This window comes from Elephas maximus, chromosome 9 (assembly GCF_024166365.1).
Source record: "Elephas maximus indicus isolate mEleMax1 chromosome 9, mEleMax1 primary haplotype, whole genome shotgun sequence".
NCBI lineage: Eukaryota > Metazoa > Chordata > Mammalia > Proboscidea > Elephantidae > Elephas > Elephas maximus.
Window position 1 is genome coordinate 92987860 of NC_064827.1, and position 17562 is coordinate 93005421.

The 17562-nt window shown below is 40.3% G+C and overlaps 1 protein-coding gene across 6 annotated transcripts in view; it reads right to left on the reverse strand.

The window, feature by feature from the left end:
• The window catches only part of PRUNE2 (prune homolog 2 with BCH domain), a 314222-nt gene that overhangs the window by 77223 nt on the left and 219437 nt on the right, over positions 1 to 17562 (reverse strand). For all 6 annotated transcript variants that reach the window (XM_049895199.1, XM_049895201.1, XM_049895197.1 and 3 more), the window contains exon 9: positions 16611 to 17394. In XM_049895199.1, the coding sequence (XP_049751156.1) occupies positions 16611 to 17394 (784 nt within the window). The remainder of the gene's footprint in view (positions 1 to 16610; positions 17395 to 17562) is intronic.

The following is a 17562-nucleotide window of genomic DNA, read 5'->3' on the forward strand; positions in this document are numbered from 1 at the left end:
ACTCAGAGAATGAAAAAAAATGTATCAAGCAAACAACAATAAAAAACAAGCAGGAGTGGCAATATTAATCTCTGACAAAATAGACTTTAAAGCAACATCCACCACAAAGGATAAGGAATTTTTAATTTTAATAATGGGGAAAGGGTCAATACACCAGGTAGACATAACAATAATAAATATTTACGCACCCAACAACAGGGCTCCAAAATACATAAAATAAACTCTAACAGCATTGAAAAAAGACATAGTTCCACAATAGTAGTAGGAGACTTTAACATACCACTTTCAGTGAAGGACAGAACACCTAGAAAGAAGCTCAGTAAAGTTACAGAAGATCTAAATGTCACAATCAACCAGCTTGATTTCATAAACATACACAGACCACCCCTCTCAATAGCAGCCAAGTATACCTTCTTTTCCAACACATGGAACATTCTCCAGAATAGACTACATATTAGGCCACAAAGGAAGCCTTAACAGAATCCAAAACATTTAAATATTACAAATCATCTTTTCTGACCATAAAGCCGTAAGAGTAGGAATCAGTAACAGAAAAGGCAAGGAAGAAAAATCAAATACATGGAAACTGAAAAATACCTTGCCCAAAAACTACTGAGTTATAGAAGAAATCAAGGCCAGAATAAAGAAATTCATAGAATCAAACGAGAATGAAAACACTCCTACCAGAACCTTTGGGGTGCAGCAAAAGCAGTGCTCAGAGGTCAGTTTATAGCAATAAATGCACACATCCAAAAAGAAGAAAGGGCCAAAAATCAAACATTAACCCTACAACTTGAACAAATAGAAAGAGAGCAGCAAAAGGAGCCCTCAGGGACCAGATGAAAGGAAATAATAAAAATTAGAGCAGAAATAAATGAAATTGAGAACAGAAAAACAATTGAAAGAGTTAACAAGACCAAAAGCTCGTTCTTCAAAAAGATCAACAAAATTGATGAACCACTGGTCAAACAAAAGATAAACAGGAGAGGAAACAAATAACCAGAATAAGAAATGAGATGAGCAATAACAAAACAGATCCAACTGAAATTAAAAGAATCATAAAAGAATGCTGTGAAAAATTGTACTCTAACAAATTTGAAAACCTCGAGGAAACGGACAAATTTCTATCTAGAAACATGCCACCTACCTAAACTACACAAACTAAGGTAGAAAAACTAAGTAAACCTATAACAAAAGAACAGATTGAAGAGGTTAAAAAACAAACAAAAAAACTCCCAACAAAAAAAAAAGTCCTGACCCTGATGGCTTTACTGGAGAATTCTACCAAACTTTCAGAGAAGAGTTAACACCACTACTACTAAAGGTATTTCAGAGCATAGAAAAGTATGGACTACTCCCTAAGTCATTCTGTAAAGCTAGCATAACCCTTATACCAAAACCAGGTAAAGACACCACCAAAAAATAAAATTACAGTCCAATATCACTCATGAACATGGACACAAAAGTCCTTAACAAAATTCTGGCTAATAGAATCTAACAACATATCAAAAAAAAAAAAAAAAATTCACCATGACCATGTGGGATTCATACTAGGTATGCAAGGATGGTTCAACATTAGAAAAACAGTTAATGTAATCCATCACATAAATAAAACAAAAGAACCACATGATCTTATCAAATTGATGCAGAAAAGGCATTTGACAAAGTCCAATACCCATTCATGATAAAAACTCTCTGCAAAATAGGAATAGAAGGAGAATTCCTCAACATAATAAAGGGCATTTATACAAAGCCAACAACCAACATCATCCTAAATGGAGAGAGTTTGAAAGCATTTCCCTTCAGAATGGGAACCAGACAAGGATGTCCTTTATCACCACTCTTATTCAACATTGTGCTGGAGGTCCTAGCCAGAGTAATAAGGTAAAAGGAAATCACCAAATCAGTACCATTTACAATAGCCCCCAAGAAGGTAAAATACTTAGGAGTAAATCTAACCAGAGACCTAAAAGACCTGTACAAAGAAAACTACAAGACACTACTGCAAGAAACCAAAGGAGACCTACATAAGTGGAAAGGAAAACTCAATATTATGAAAATATCAATTTTACCCAGAGCGATCTACAAACACAATGCGATCCTGATCCAAATTCCAAAGACATTTTTTAATGAGGTGGAGAAACAAATAACCAACTTTATATGGAAAGGGAAGAGGTCCAGATAAGTAAAGCCTTACTAAAGAAGAAGAACAAAGTGGGAGGCCTCACACTACTTGATTTGATAACCTATTATACTGCCACAGTAGTCAAAACAGCCTGGTACTGGTACAAGTGATACATTGGAACAGAATTGAGAATCCAGACATAAATTCATCCACCTATGAGCAGCTGATATTTGACAAAGGTCCAAAGTACATTAAATGAGGAAAAGACAGTCTCTTTATCAAATGGTGCTGGTATAACTGGATATCCATCAGCAAAAAAATGAAACAAGACTCATACCTCACACCATGTACAAAAACTAACTCAGAATGGATCCAAGACCTAAATATAAAATCTAAAACGATAAAGATCATGGAAGGAAAAATAGGGACAATGCTAGGAGCCCTAATACATGGCATAAACAGAATATGAACCATAACTAAAAATGCACAAACACCAGAAGAGAAACTAGATAACTGGGAGCTCCTAAAAATCACACACTTATGCTCATCAAAAGACTTCACCAAGAGTAAAAAGACAACCAACCTAGAGACGGGGAAAAATTTTTTGGTTATGACATATAGGATCAGGGTCTAATCTCTAAAATCTACAAGATACTGCAATACCTCAACAACAAAACGACAAATAATCCAATTAAAAAATGGGCCAAGGATTTGAACAGACACTTCACCAATGAAGACATTCAAATGTCTAACAGATACATGAGGAAATGCTCACGAACATGAGCTGTCTTAGTTATCTAGTGGTGCTATAACAGAAATACCACAAGTGGATGGCTTTAACAAAGAGAAATTTATTTCCTCACAGTAAAGTAGGCTAGAAGTCCAAATTCAGGGTGTCAGCTCCAGGGCAAGGCTTTCTCTCTGTTGACTCTGAAGGAAGATCCTTCGCATCAGTCTTCCCCTGGACTAGAAGCTTCTACGAGCAGGAACCCAGTGTCCAAAGGATGCACTCTGCTCCTGGCACCGCTTTCTTGGTGGTATGAGGTCCACCTGTCTCTCTGCTCACTTCTCTCTTTTATATCTCAAAAGACATTGCCTCAAACACAATCCCATCTTGTAGACTGAGACCTGCCTCACTAACACAACTGCCACCTATCCCATCTCATTAACATCATAGAGGTAGGATTTACAATACATAGGAAAATCACATCAGATGACAAAATGTTAGACAATCACACAATACTAGGAATCACGGCCTAGCCAAATTGAAACATATTTTTTGGGAGATGCAATTCAATCCATGACATTAGCCATTAGAGAAATGCTAATCAAAACTACAATGAGATACCATCTCACCCCAACAAGTCTAGCACTAATCCAAAAAAGACAAAATAATAAATGTTGGAGAGGTTGTGGAGAGACTGGAACACTTATGCACCCGCTGGTGGGAATGTAAAATGGTACAACCACTTTGGAAATCGATCTGGTGCTTCCTTAAAAAGCTAGAAGTAGAAATACCATATGATCCGGCAATCTCACTCCTTGGAATATATCCTAGAGAAATAAGAGCCCTCACACGAACAGATATATGCACACCCATGTTCACTGCAGCACTGTTCATAATAGCAAAAAGATGGAAACAACCTAGGTGCCCATAAACAGACAAATGGATAAAAAAATTATGGTACATACACGCAATGGAATACTATGAGCGATAAACAACGATGATGAATTCGTGAAACATCTCACAACATCGATGAATCTGGAAGGCATTACGCTGAGCAAAATGAGTCAGTTGCAAAAGGACAAATATTATATAAGACTACTATTATAAGAACTCAAGAAATAGTTTAAACACAGAAGAAAACATTCTTTGACGGTTACGGGGGTGGGGAGGGAGGGAGATAGAAGTTCACTAACTAGATAGTATACAAGAATTATCTTAGGTGAAGGGAATGATAACACACAATACAGGGGAAGTCAGCACAACTGGACTAAACCAAAAGCTAAGAAGCTTCCTGAACACAACCAAACACTTCAAGGGACAGAGTTGCAGGGGCTGGGGTCTGGGGACTATGGTTTTGGGGGACATCTAGGTCAACCGGCAAAACAAATTTTATTAAGAAAGTGTTCTATATCCCACTTCGTGAGTGGTGTCTGGGGTCTTAAAAACTTTTGAGTGGCCGTCTAAAATGCATCAATTGGTCCCAACCCACTTGGAGCAAGGAGAATGAAGAACACCAAAGATGCAAGGAAAACATTAGCCCAAGAGACAAAAGGGCCACATTAACCAGAGACTCCATTAGCCTGAGACCAGAAGAATTTGATGGTGCCCAGCTACCACCAATAACTACCCTGTCAGGAAACATAACAGAAAATCCCAGATGGAGCAAGAGAAAAGTGTGAAGCAGAACTCAAAGTCAGGTAAAAAGGGCAGACTTAATGGTCTGACTGAGACTGGAGGAACCCTCAAAGCCACGGCCCCTGGATGCTCCTTTAACCCAGAACTAAAACCATTCCCGAAGCCCACCCTTCAGACAAAGATTAGACTGGACTATAAAATACAAAATAATACTCATGAAGAGTGTGCTTCTTAGTTCAAGCATATACATGACACCAAATGGGTGGCTCCAGAGGCAGGATGAGAAGGCAGGTAGGTACAGGAGATGGTTGGATGGGCACAGGAAACCTGGGGTGGGAAGGGGGAGTGTGCTGTCACATTACGGGGATTGCAACTAGTGTCGCATAACAATATGTGTATAAATTTTTGAACGAGAAATTAACTTGAGCTGTAAACTTTCACCTAAAGTGCACACACACACAAAAAAAATAATTTAAAAAATTACAAAAATAAATTAATGCAGAGTCAGTACCAATATTGGTTCTTAAGGTTTGGTTCAGGGCAAAGTCACAAAATAATGGATAAATAAGGAAAAGCTGTAGTTTATGGAGCATTACCTTACTTCTGAGGAAAGGCAAATGTTTGGTCCATCGGATACAGCCCAACAAAACAGCCAGAAGTAGAGAAGAGCCTCTGTGCTCAAACAGCCTGATTTTCAGAGAACCGAAACACATCCTTACCCAACAAAGAGTCTGTGGATTATTCCTTTATCCGTTTTTCACTTTTAACATCCACATGGGTTGAAGACCCAATGTACTCACCACCCCCTCCAACCATAAATCACAGACAGAAGAAAAAGACTAGTTCACAGGTCTCATGAAAAAATACTGAAAGATCTAATGGCGTCACTCACAGGGGGAAAAAAAATCAAGTTTTTTCCATAGCCTTGTCAGACAAGGAAAAAGACCAAGAAGAATTAATTTAAAAAGAAAGACTGGAGAGAGATTACTACAGAAACAGGTCATGTGAAACATAAAATATAATGTCTCTGAAGGTCACTTTTATTTTAGGGGTACTGAATTTCTCACCCCCATAAAGCTAGATACACAGATATCCATATACAAAACAAATTCAAAAGGGATTAAGGACCTAAATATGCAAACTAAAACCATAAAGTACTAGAAGAAAAATCACAAGCAGGACTGTCAGGTTAAGCTTTTAACAATGGATTACCTAATATAATAACCAAAGCATAGGCAGCAAAAGACAAAATAAAAAAATGAGACCACATAAAAATTAGACTTTTGTTCATCAATAGACTTTACCAAAAAAAGTGAAAAGACAAGCTACCGACTGGGAGAATACCTTTGGCAACCATATATCTGACAAAAACCTAATAACCAAAATATATATAAAACTTCAATAACTTAACAACAAAAAGAAATAACCCTATCATAAAATGGGTAAAGGATTTGAACAGACATTTCACCAAAGAGGACATTCAAATGACCACCAAACACATGAAAAGATGCTCAGCATCATTAGCCATCAGAGAGATGCAAATCAAAATCACAGAGACACCTTTTCACTTCCACTAAACAAAAAAAGCAAACCTACTGCTGTTGAGTCGATTCCGACTCATAGCGACCCTAGAGGACGGAGTAGAACTGCCCCATAGAGTTTCCAAGGAGCACCTGGTAGTTCGAACTGCTGACCTTTTGGTTAGCAGTGGTAGCACCTAACCGCTATGCCACCAGAGTTTCCTTCACTCCCACTACACCCATTAAAATCCATTGCCCTTGAGTTGATTCTGGCTCATAGCAACCCTATTAGACAGAGTAGAATTGCCCCATAAGGTTTCCAAGGAACAGCTGGTAGATTCAAACTGCGACCTTTTAGGTTAGCAGCTGAGCTCTTAAGCACTGTGCTACCAGGGCTCCTCACTCTAACTAGGATGACTAAACTAAAAAAAAAAAAACAAACGTTGGCAAGGATATGGGGAAACTGGAACCCTTATCCATTGCTGGTGGGAATGCAAAATGGTACAGCTGTTGTAGAAAAAAGTGTAGTGGTGCCTCAAAAAACTAAAAATAGAACTACTATATGACCCAGTAATTCCACTCCTAGGTATATACCCAAAAGGCTTGAAAGTAGAGATTCAAACAGACTTGTACATCTAGGTTCACTGCAGCATTAGTCACAACAGCCAAAAGTTGGAAACAACCTACATGCCCATCAACAGATGAATGGATAAACAAAATGTGGTACATACATACAATGGAATACTGCTCAGCCAGTGGGAGAAATGAAGTCTTTTTTTAATATATATATTTTTATTGAACCAAGTATGACCTTGAGCATATTCTACCTGAATTTAGAGGCCATCTCAAGAATAGATTTGATGCATTGAATGCTAATGACCAAAGACCAGACAAGTTATGGAATGACATCAAGGCCATCAAACATGCAGAAAGCAAAAGGTCATTAAAGGGACAGGAAAGAAAGAAAAGACCAAAATGGATGCCAGAAGAGACCGAAACTTGCTCGTGAACATAGAGTAGCTAAAGCTAACAGAAGAAATGATCACGTAAAAGAGCTGAACAAAAGATTTCAAAGGGATGTTTTAGAAGACAAAGTAACATATTATAATGAAATGTGAAAAAATCTGGACTTAGAAAACCAAAAGGGAAGAATATGCCTGGCATTTCTAAAGAACTGAAGAAAAAACTTCAAGCCTCGAGTTGCAATTTTGAAGGATTCTATGGGCAAAATATTGAATGACACAGGAAGCATCAAAAGAAAATAGAAGGAATATAGAGTCACTGTACCAAAAAGAATCGGGTGATGTTCAACCATTTCAGGAAGTAGTATATGATCAACAATCTACGGTAACGAAGGAAGAAGGCCAAACTGCACTGAAGGCATTGGCAAAAAAACAAGGCTCCAGGAATTGATGGAATACCAGTTGAGATGTTTCAACAAACAGATGCAGCGCTGGAAGCACTAACTCATCTATGCCAAGAAATTTGGAACACAGCTACCTGGCCAACATGCTGGAAGAGATCTATATTTGTGCCCCTTCCAAAGAAAGGCAATCCAACAGAATGTGGAAATTATCAAACAATATCATTAATATCACATACAGGTAAAATTTTACTGAAGATCATTCAAAAACAATTGCAGCAGTATATCAACAGGAAACTGTCAGAAATTCAAGCCAGATTCAGAAGGCGACGTGGAACCAGGGATATCCTTGTTCATGTCAGATGAATCTTGGCTGAAAGCACAGAATACCAGGAAGATGTTTACCTATGTTTCATTAACTATGCAAAGGCATTTGTCTGTATGGATCATAACAAAATATGGATAACACTGCAAAGCATGGAACTTCCAGAACACTTAATTTTACTCATGAGGAACCTGTGCATAGACCGAGAGGCAATTGTTTGAACAGCACAAAGGGATACAATGTGGTTCAAAATCAGAAAAGGTGTGCGTTAGGCTTATATCCTTTTACCATACTTATTCAATCTGTGTGCTGAACAAATAATCTGAGAAGCTGGGCTATATGCAGAAGAATGCAGCATCAGGACTGGAGGAAGACTCATTAACAACCTGCCATATGCAAATGACACAACCTTGCTTGCTGAAAATGAAAAGGGCTTGAAGCACCAGCTGATGACGTTCAAAGACTACAGCCTTCAGTATGAATTACGCCTCAACATAAAGAAAACAAAAATCCTCACAAACGGACCAATAAGTAACATTATGATAAATGGAGAAAAGATTGAAGCTGTTAAGAATTTCATTTTACTTGAATCCACAATCAATGCCTGTGGAAGCAGCAGTCAAGAAATCACATGACATAGTGCTTTAGGCAAATCTGGTGCAAAAGACCTCTTTAAAGTGTTAAAGGGCGAAGATGTCAATTTAAGGACTAAGGTGCGCCTGATTCAAGCCAAGGCATTTTCAATTGCCTCATATGCATGTGAAAGCTAGACAACGAATACGAAGACCTAAGAAGAACTGATGCCTTTGAATTATGGTGTTGGCAAAGAATGCTGAATACATCATGGGCTGCCAGAAGAATGAACAAATCTGTCTTGGAAGAAGTACAGCCAGAAATGCTTCTTAGAAGCAAGGATGGCGAGACTTCGTCTCACGTACTTTGGACGTGTTATCAGGAAGGACCAGTCTCTGGAAAAGGACATCATGCTGGTACAGTAGAGGGTCAGTGAAAAACAGGAAGACCCTCAAAGAGATGGATTAACACAGTGGCTGCAACAGGAGGCTCAAATACAGCAATGACTGCGAGAATGGTGCAGGAACAAGCAGTGTTTCATTCTGTTGTACATAGGGTAGCTTTAAGTCAGAACCAACTTGATGGCACCTAACAACAAAAACAACATTGTGTTTTATGTGAAAGTGTACACAGCAAATTAGATTCCTATTCAACACTTCATACACAAATTGGTTACAATCCCCACAATGCATCAGCAATCTCACCATTTCCACCCTGCCTACCCTGTTTCCATCCATCCAGTTTATCTGCTCCTCCTTGCCTTCTCATCTTTGCCTTTGGGTAAATGTTGGCCATTTGTTCTTGTATAGTTGATTGTTTAAAGAAGTACATTCCTCATGCATATTATTGTTTATTTCATAGGCCAATCTATTATTTGGCTGAAAGGTAATCTCCAGGAATGGCTTGAGTTCTGGGTTAAAACGGTGTCTTAGGGTGATAGTCTTATGGGGATCCTCTAGTCTCTATCAGTTCAGTAAGTTCGGTCTTTTTTATGAATTTGAATTTTGTTCTACATTTTTCTCCCATTCTAACTAGGACCTTCTATTGTGTCCCTCGTCAGAGTAGTAGTAGTGAGACAGGGAAGAGATCAGGCTGGCTGAATTAAATAAGGGCTACATTTCAAGGCCCTGTGTGCTCGACCAGCTATAATTAAATCTAAACCTAAGTGCAGACCACCATATAACTTCTACTGCTGGCACCCAAGAACTACTTGTAATTAACAAACTAGGTGCTTAGATAAGATAAAGGGCTACATTTCAAGGCTCTGTGCACTTGACCAGCTAGCTATAAATTACTGATAACTCTCCTGAGTTGTTTTTCAAGGCCTCACCAGGTGCAGAGCATGCTCAGTAAAGATCAACACGGCCTACGAATGACCTTCCACATGAGACAAACATGAACAGGGGCCCCTTGCCAGGGCTTGAACCAAGATCCACGGGCATCACGCATGCACAACAGCCCAGAATAAGTTCTGTTTGACATCCTGACAGCCTTTGTGAGAGATTCCATCTTGGTTCCAGCAACCTCTGCAAGGAAGTCCATCTTGAATTCTAACTGCACGTGCATTTGATTTTCATAATCCCTCCCCTTTTCCTGGAAATCTCCACCCATCTAATGAGTAAAGATAATGCCTTTTTCCCACCTAAGAACTTTTATAAGCTCTAGGGAATCCTTTGTTGAGTGAGAGACTGGAGGCTAGCATAGGCGGAAAACCTTCTCCCCCTCTCCCTTGCGAGCCTTTGACTTTCTTTCTGTCACTAATAAACCTTTGTTTGTGTGGAACCTCTGAGTCTTTCCTGCTCATTCTTGGTCAGAAGAAAGTAAGAACCTAGGCAGGGCTTAGTCCCGAGCTGGGAAGCCTTGCCCTGTAAGAGTAGCCGGCAGTTTTTCTGGTCTCAGGCTGGAAGAGGCTTTGTTTCTCATGGGCCATTAGTGTTGTGGACTAATTTTTTCCTTGGGTCTTTGGTTTCCTTCACTCTCCTTTGCTCCAGATCAGAAATCAAGTCTTGATACATGCTATAATATGGATGGCACTGGATAGCATTATGCTGAGTGAACCAAATCAGTCACAAAAGGACAAATGTTGTGTGACCTCATGTATATAAAAAGAAAAGGCAAATGTACAGAGACTAAAGTTTATTAGTGGTTACCAGGGGTGGGAGGGAATGGGAAAGGAGGGGTTAATTATGACGGAAATATCACATTAATTAAGGGTAGGGTCGCACAGCTGATTATTGTAATTGCTGTCAATAAGTTGTATACCTCTAAAAAGTTGAATTGGCAAAAGCTGTATAATAGATATATTTACAACAATGACCAAAAAAAAAAAAAAAAAGAGTGGCTGTTGAGGCTGCTATGTACGACCAAAAACTTCATGGGATTTGGTTTCTTGGGTTAGAGGTTTAAGGTCATGGTTACATGGCACTTCTGAGGTAACTAGCCTAATAACATGTTTAGTGCTTCTGTTCTATCTCCTAGTTCATGGTGTTGTGCTTGGAGTCTTAAGAGCCTGCAAGCAGCCATCCAAGGTACAACGATTGGTCTCTACTTGCCCAGAGCAACAGAAGAAGGAGCAGCAGGAATAGAAGGAGGAAATGGAATGTGTGGCCAATTGCCTGCATGAACAACTGCCTCCTTTGCCATGAGACTAGAAGAACTGAATGGTGCCGGCTACCATTACTGAACATTTTGGTCAAAGATTCTATAGAGGAATTCTGATCAAAACAGGGAAAACATAGAATAGAATTTCAAATTCTCATGAACTCCAGACTTCCTGGAGCCATGAAGGTTGGATGAACCACAGAAACTATTGCCCTGAGGTTATCCTTAAACCTCAAACCAAAAATATTCCCTGAAATATTCTTAAAACCAAATAATAATTGAGGTCAACTAGTAAAAAATTTTTGCCTTGAGCATTTAGCTCTTTTAAAAACTATCTATATGGGATTAAATTGACAACAGCAACTTGAAAGATTAGATAGGAACCTCAGGGGGGGGAGTGAATTTATGTTAATGGAGGAAGAACAACTCAGAAAAGGAGGATGAGAAGGGTTGCACAACTCAAAGAATGTAATCACTAAATGGTACTGTAGAAACTGTTGGTGTATGTTTTGCTGTGTATATTCTCAACAACAACAACAAAATAAAAAAGATACACAAATATGAGGGTCAGGTTACTTCTAACTACTCTGTTTCAAAAGTACATGTAACAGTGACTTCCCTTCCCTGCTCCCCGCCTACCCCCCTTGCCCCTGTTGTGGCAAATATCTACAAAAGATTGGAGAAGTATTGTCAAGAGTTTTCTGGATGGCGTAATTGTATGCACTTGATTACTAACCTAAAGGTTGATGGTTCAAACCCACCCAGTGCATCACAGATGAAAGGTCTGGTGATCGTCTACAAAGATTACCAGCCAAGTAAACTCTATGGAGCAATTCTACCCTGTACATACGGGGTTGCCATGAGTTGGCATCGACTTGATGGCAACAAGTACCTTGCAAATTATTTTCTTTCATTGCCTTGCACACCTATTTTCCTTGCCCCACATCTGAAGAAAGCCAATATATTTGTACATCCATTGTCACATTTTTATATAACTGAGATGATGATTTTAAACATGCTAGTGGTTTGATCTTTGCTGAGGATACATTGGGCTTTTGAATATAACCAAACTATTCTTTTCTTCAAAAGACACTCTTCCAACCATGCCTTCTTTGAAATAAACATCTAGTTTTTTTTTTTTTTTTTTTTCCGGTCTCAGGAAAGGTTTTTGTGCTGCGATTACTCTGCAGGCTTTCTCTGTGACCATACAGGAAAGATCAGAAATATCCATCACTGTTGCAGGGAACTAGTGTGCCATCCCGTGTGGAAAAAGGTCTATAGCTGGAGAATAAATGCCCAAGGTGTTAACAAAGACCTCTGGGAAGATTTATCCCGTGGAACCAGAACGGAGTGCTGAAAATCTCCAGGGAGAGAGATTATCTCCGAGCACTTGTAATGCATTTTATTAACGAAAGTCAGTAGGCGAAACACAGGAGAAAAGGCATCTTTCTGATGCTTTCTCAGGCTTTGAAAACAAGGCTTGCTGTTTTCAAAGCAGCTTGGGAGCTGGGATGAGGCTGGGTGAGGGCAGGGCAACAAGCTAATTCCTAACTGGTGTGTTATAATGCCTATATATGAGCCTGTTTCTATTTACGAAGACCACATCTTAACTTTTTAGGATGGTCTTGATTTTGGATATTCTGTTCTATCATCAGGTTATGTATCAGAAGATGTTTCCACACTTTTGGTTTAGAAAATATGGCTATTTTACTTATCATATTGTCTGTATGATTATTTTCATAATAATGCCTCTACAATTTCTTTCATCTTACTCCTTCCACCCTGGCTGGCCCCTCATTCTCGTCTTTACCTTTTCAAATTATAACTTCCCTTTAATACCCATCACTAATTGTATCTCTCAGGGTCCAAGTACAACTTCTGTGGGTCCCTGACACTTTTGCCTTCATGGCTCCTTTCTTCACAAAAAAATATTCAAGATTGTATTTTACGACTGCGATGGTATACAAATACAATCCATGCTGGATCATATTTTTTTCTTCTGATTTTAAAAGACATTAAAATATTTTGGGGGGCCCTGAAAGTATCATGGGCCCTAGGCACTGTACCCTTGTGCGTGAAGGAGAAGCCGTCCCCGGTACCACCTCCACCAAGCTGCCCTAAACAGATGCCCCTCCTCTTAGCAGCATTCAGAATGCACACTCTGAAATCTGAGATTCAAGTTGAAACACCAGCTTCTCCACTTTCTACCACTAACCCAGAGCATGCAATTCAGCCTTTCTGAAGGTTAAAGTCAGTTTCTTCATTTATATGATGTTTACCTTTTACAGTTGTCAAAGTAAAGTGAGATAGTGTATTATAGAAGGTTTGGTACTGTCCCTGGTCCTGAGTAAATCCTCGGACTTGGTAGCTATTCATATTTAAACTGGAATCCCTTTTCTCCACTTCTCCAGAGTTTGGGTCTGGAGGATCAGGGCTAGAAAGCCCCCATGGTCTGCAGTCAGAGGTCTTGCAGTTCGCTTGCCTGTGCTTCAAGTACTGTTTCTGCCCCTGGGCAAGTTATTTCACTTCTCTGAAGCTCAACATCTTCGTCTATACAATGAGAACAATACTATCACCTACCTCATTAACCTTCTGGAAGGAATCAATGAGAAAATGTATGCAATGGCCTAATAGCCCAGGACCCGTGGAACGCAATAAGCAGTAGTAGTAAAGGTGAAGTCCCTGGGTGGTGCAAGCGGTTAACATACTCGGCTGCTAATCCAAAGGCTGCAGGTTCAAATCCACTCAGAGGCAGCTCAAAAAAAAAGGCCTGATGGTCTTCTGAAAAATCAACCACTGGAAACCGTATAGAGCACAGTTCTATTCTAACCCACATGGGGTTGCCATGAGTCAGAACCAGCTTGACGACAACTGGTTAATATTTAAACTGACATTGATTTTACACAATCTTCCACATTTCCTCTTTCGTCATAATTCCCTAATTAAACTGTGTACTCCTAGAGGGCTGGGGGTGTATTTTAGGCCTCTGGAACTCAAATTTTAGCATGCATCCGAATCACCTTGAGGAATTAAAGCACTCATTGCTAGGTCCCACTGCCAGAGTCTCTGATTTAGGACTTCTAGGGTGGGGCTGAGGATCTGCAATTCTAACTAGCAAGTGTCCAGGTGGTGCTGATGCTGCTAGCCTGGGAAGCCCGCTTTGTGAGGACTGTTTTAGACAGCTTTGGATCCTTCCAAAACCTTGCTTAGAGCCTTGCAGAGACGGAAGCTTTCAAATGCACTCACAGCAAATTATTTATGCAAAAGGTACTACAAATGCCAAAAGGAAAATTCTAATCCCCTTTCATTCCATTAAGTAGCCCTGGTAGCACAGTGGAGCCCTAGCAGCACAGTAGTTAAGAGTTCGGCTGCCAACCCAAAAAGTCAGTAGTTCGAATCCACCAGCTACTCCTTGGAAACCCTACGGACAGCTCTTCTCCATCGTACCAGGTTCATATGAGTGACTAGACGACAAATAGGTTTGGTTTGCTCTCCCCCCACTGTGGGAACAGTTCTGTGACTGCAGAGGCTGAGCAAAAAGAATGAGTAAACAAATTTTATTGAGAGAAAAGGCACTAGTGGCACAGCTGAACACCGTCATCTGTTGGATTCCAGGGACATGTGCAAAGTGTAGACAAGAAGCCAAACAATAGCTCAGCCAACTCAAGGCCGCCTGAGCTCTGAGCTCAATCTATAACAATCCCAGCAGGGCAACTGGGATCCATCTGCTACTGTTTTTCTAATAACAGATCTGGGGTCTCTGTGGAAGGAAACAGCTTGACAGGAAGAAAGAATGGCTAGGCCAACTGAAAATGGCTACGTTTATGAAGCTGCACTTCGATATGGTAGAGCTTTTAACTCCTTAGGGCACTCTACTAACCCTCAGTATACTCCTGCTCTTCCGTTTTCTCTGTTCCTTTCATCTGGAAATGTAATTTGTGAATGCCAAAGCTATCCTGGACACTTCCTATTTGAACAAGTTAAGTTCATAGAATTTAAAGGAACTTGCAGTAAAGGAAGACTTGAAATTCTGTAGCTCTACCCACTGATTTTGGAAACCCTGGTGGCATAGTGGTTAAGGGCTATGGCTGCTAATCAAAATGTTGACAGTTCAAATCCACCAGGCGCTCCTTGGAAACTCTATGGAGGCAGTTCTACTCTGCCCTAAAGAGTCGCTACGAGTCGGACACAGCAATGGGTTTGGTTTCTTTTTTTTTTTTTTTTGACCCACTGATTTTACAGATGAGCAAATGTAAGCTTGAGGTTTATCCTAAAATATATAATTGGTTAATGGCAGAGCCAGGCTGGAACCAGATTTCTTGCGTCATGTACACACAAAATGAGAAGGAAGGAAATATCATTTCTCCACCACAATTTAAGTAGGAAAGATGATTGTTCTCCTTCACTTAAGTTCCTTTTCAGAGCTAGCCTTTTTGTCCCTGGAAGCAGGAGGGCTTTATAAGGGCAACTGAGAAGAAATGAAGGGCTCTAAAGAGTTTCAGAAAAGCCTGAAGTTTGAGGGCAGGAATGACATTCTGCTCCCTGCAATATACTGCAGTCCCTGGGTGGCGCGACTGGTTAAGCACTTGGCTACCAACTGAAAGGCTGGTGGTTCAAATCCACCCAGGGTTGCCTTAGAGGAAAGATCTGGTGATCTGCTTCCAAAAGGTCGCAGTCATGGCCTAGTTCTCCTCTGATACATATACGGTTGCCAGAAGTCAGAATTGACTTAGCAACTGGTTTGGTTTTGGTTATGCAGAGTCTCAAAAATCAATGAATGAATGAATGATTGAATGATTGATTTGATGGTTGTTTGCCAATTTTTCAGCCAATTCGTTCCCAATTAGGGGATGACTATTTTACACTAAGGTTTTAGCCTGCTGTGGAGTCTTTCTGTCCCTATTAGTGAGTAAGCTCAGTTGCTGTTGAGTTGATCATAACTCATGGCAGCCCTGTGTGTATCAGAGTGGAACTGTGCTCCAAAGGATTTTCAATGGTTGATTTTTCAGAATATAGATCACCAGCTCTTTCTCTCAAGGCATCTCTGAGTGGCCTCCAACCTCCAACCTTTAAGTTAGCAGCTGAGTGTGTTAACCACTTGTAGCACCCAGGGACTCCATTCATAAAAGTTAGGTCCTTTAATAAAACCAGAAATGTGTAAGAGAGACAGTGTGCCAGTCTGGAAAGGTGTATGCTTCAGAGGTGTTAAGTTTTGAATCCCAGAGTGTTCACTCTGGTTACTTCATTGTAAGCAAGGTATAGAAACTTCCTGAGCCTCAAGTTCCACCCACTTCCCTCCCCGACCAGTGCGTGCAAAATAAAGATAATAATACCTACCACCTCAGGGTTGTTGTGAGGGTTAAATGAGATAAGACGTGCAAACTGCCTTGCACACAGTAGATGTGGAATAAATGGTAGTGCTCTCCCCCACCCCGCCCCAACTTCAACTGCTTGTTTAATAATAATTAAAATAAGAAGAAAAAAGAGTAGGTGGGGGCAGAGGGATAGAAGAGTAGGTATGAGAATCTGGATAGAAACCGAAATGGTTTTTTGGGCTGAAACTGGACACAAATCGTCATTATGGTTATCTAGAAGCTGCTTTTCCCAATGGTGTATTTTGCAATAAATACAAGCAAAGCTCCTATCATTTAGGAATTCTACATATTCCACAATCTTTCATTATCTTCCTGTTTCTAAATAAAATGATTTTCAGGAAAATGTAAATCTAGCTTTTTGCTTACCCGTTTGGTCTTGGTTTCCTGGTTCTGGGTTCAAGGAACTCTGTCTCCTCCTCCATTTCTGCTTCAAGCATCATGTTTTTCTGAGAAGGCTGTGGTGAGAGCATTTCCCATTCATTGTCACGGGCAACAGCCGGCAATGTAACAGCATCTGGCCCAGCCCCGCCACGGCTCTCGGTCTTCCTTGATTGGCTGCTCAGACCAGAGGCTTCCTCTAGCACTAAAGATTCTAGACGCTGCGCTTCTCCCAGAACCTGCATCTGGTAACCCTTGCCCCGGCTGGGATCTGAGGCTGACGCCATAGCCTCGGCAGACCATCCAGACTCTGAGGTCTTGGCTTCCAGCTGACTGGAACCTCCTGACGCTGGATCACCAACCTCACTGTGGCCCAAGACCATCCAACCCTGGTCTTGCCCAGGGCTTTCAGGAGAAGATCTCTTAACATCTCTGGAAACTACTCTCTCTGGAGAATAGTTGCGTCTTTCATTTAAGGAGGCTGCCTTAAATGTGTCTGGGAAACTTGCTAACTGAGTTCCTGGCAGCCCCATTTCTTCAGAATTTGTGTGAGATTCTTCTAATTCAAATGTGTGTTCTCTTGCTTCACAGGCCTCTGGCCCCTGAGGCGAATATTCTTCATGGTTTACAAGTATGTAATCCATGTGTAGTGTGCGGTGATCTTCATTCTTCTCTGTGCGTCTTTCTTCCTTGTATCCTGATTTTAATTGCTCAGGGTGTTTGGTAGGAATTACTTTTTCTTCTTCTAAGTCTAATATCCCCTTGTTGGCACCTGGAAGTGGAAGACAAAGGTGAAAAGGGGAGAAGGAGGTTTAATTAACACGTTATATGATTCGTGATCTGTGCAAACGATCCATCTAAAAAGAGATATTTTAAGAAACTGTTTTGTTTTGGAGATGTTTCATTTTCTCATGCACCATCAGGGATAATTGTTCGCTAC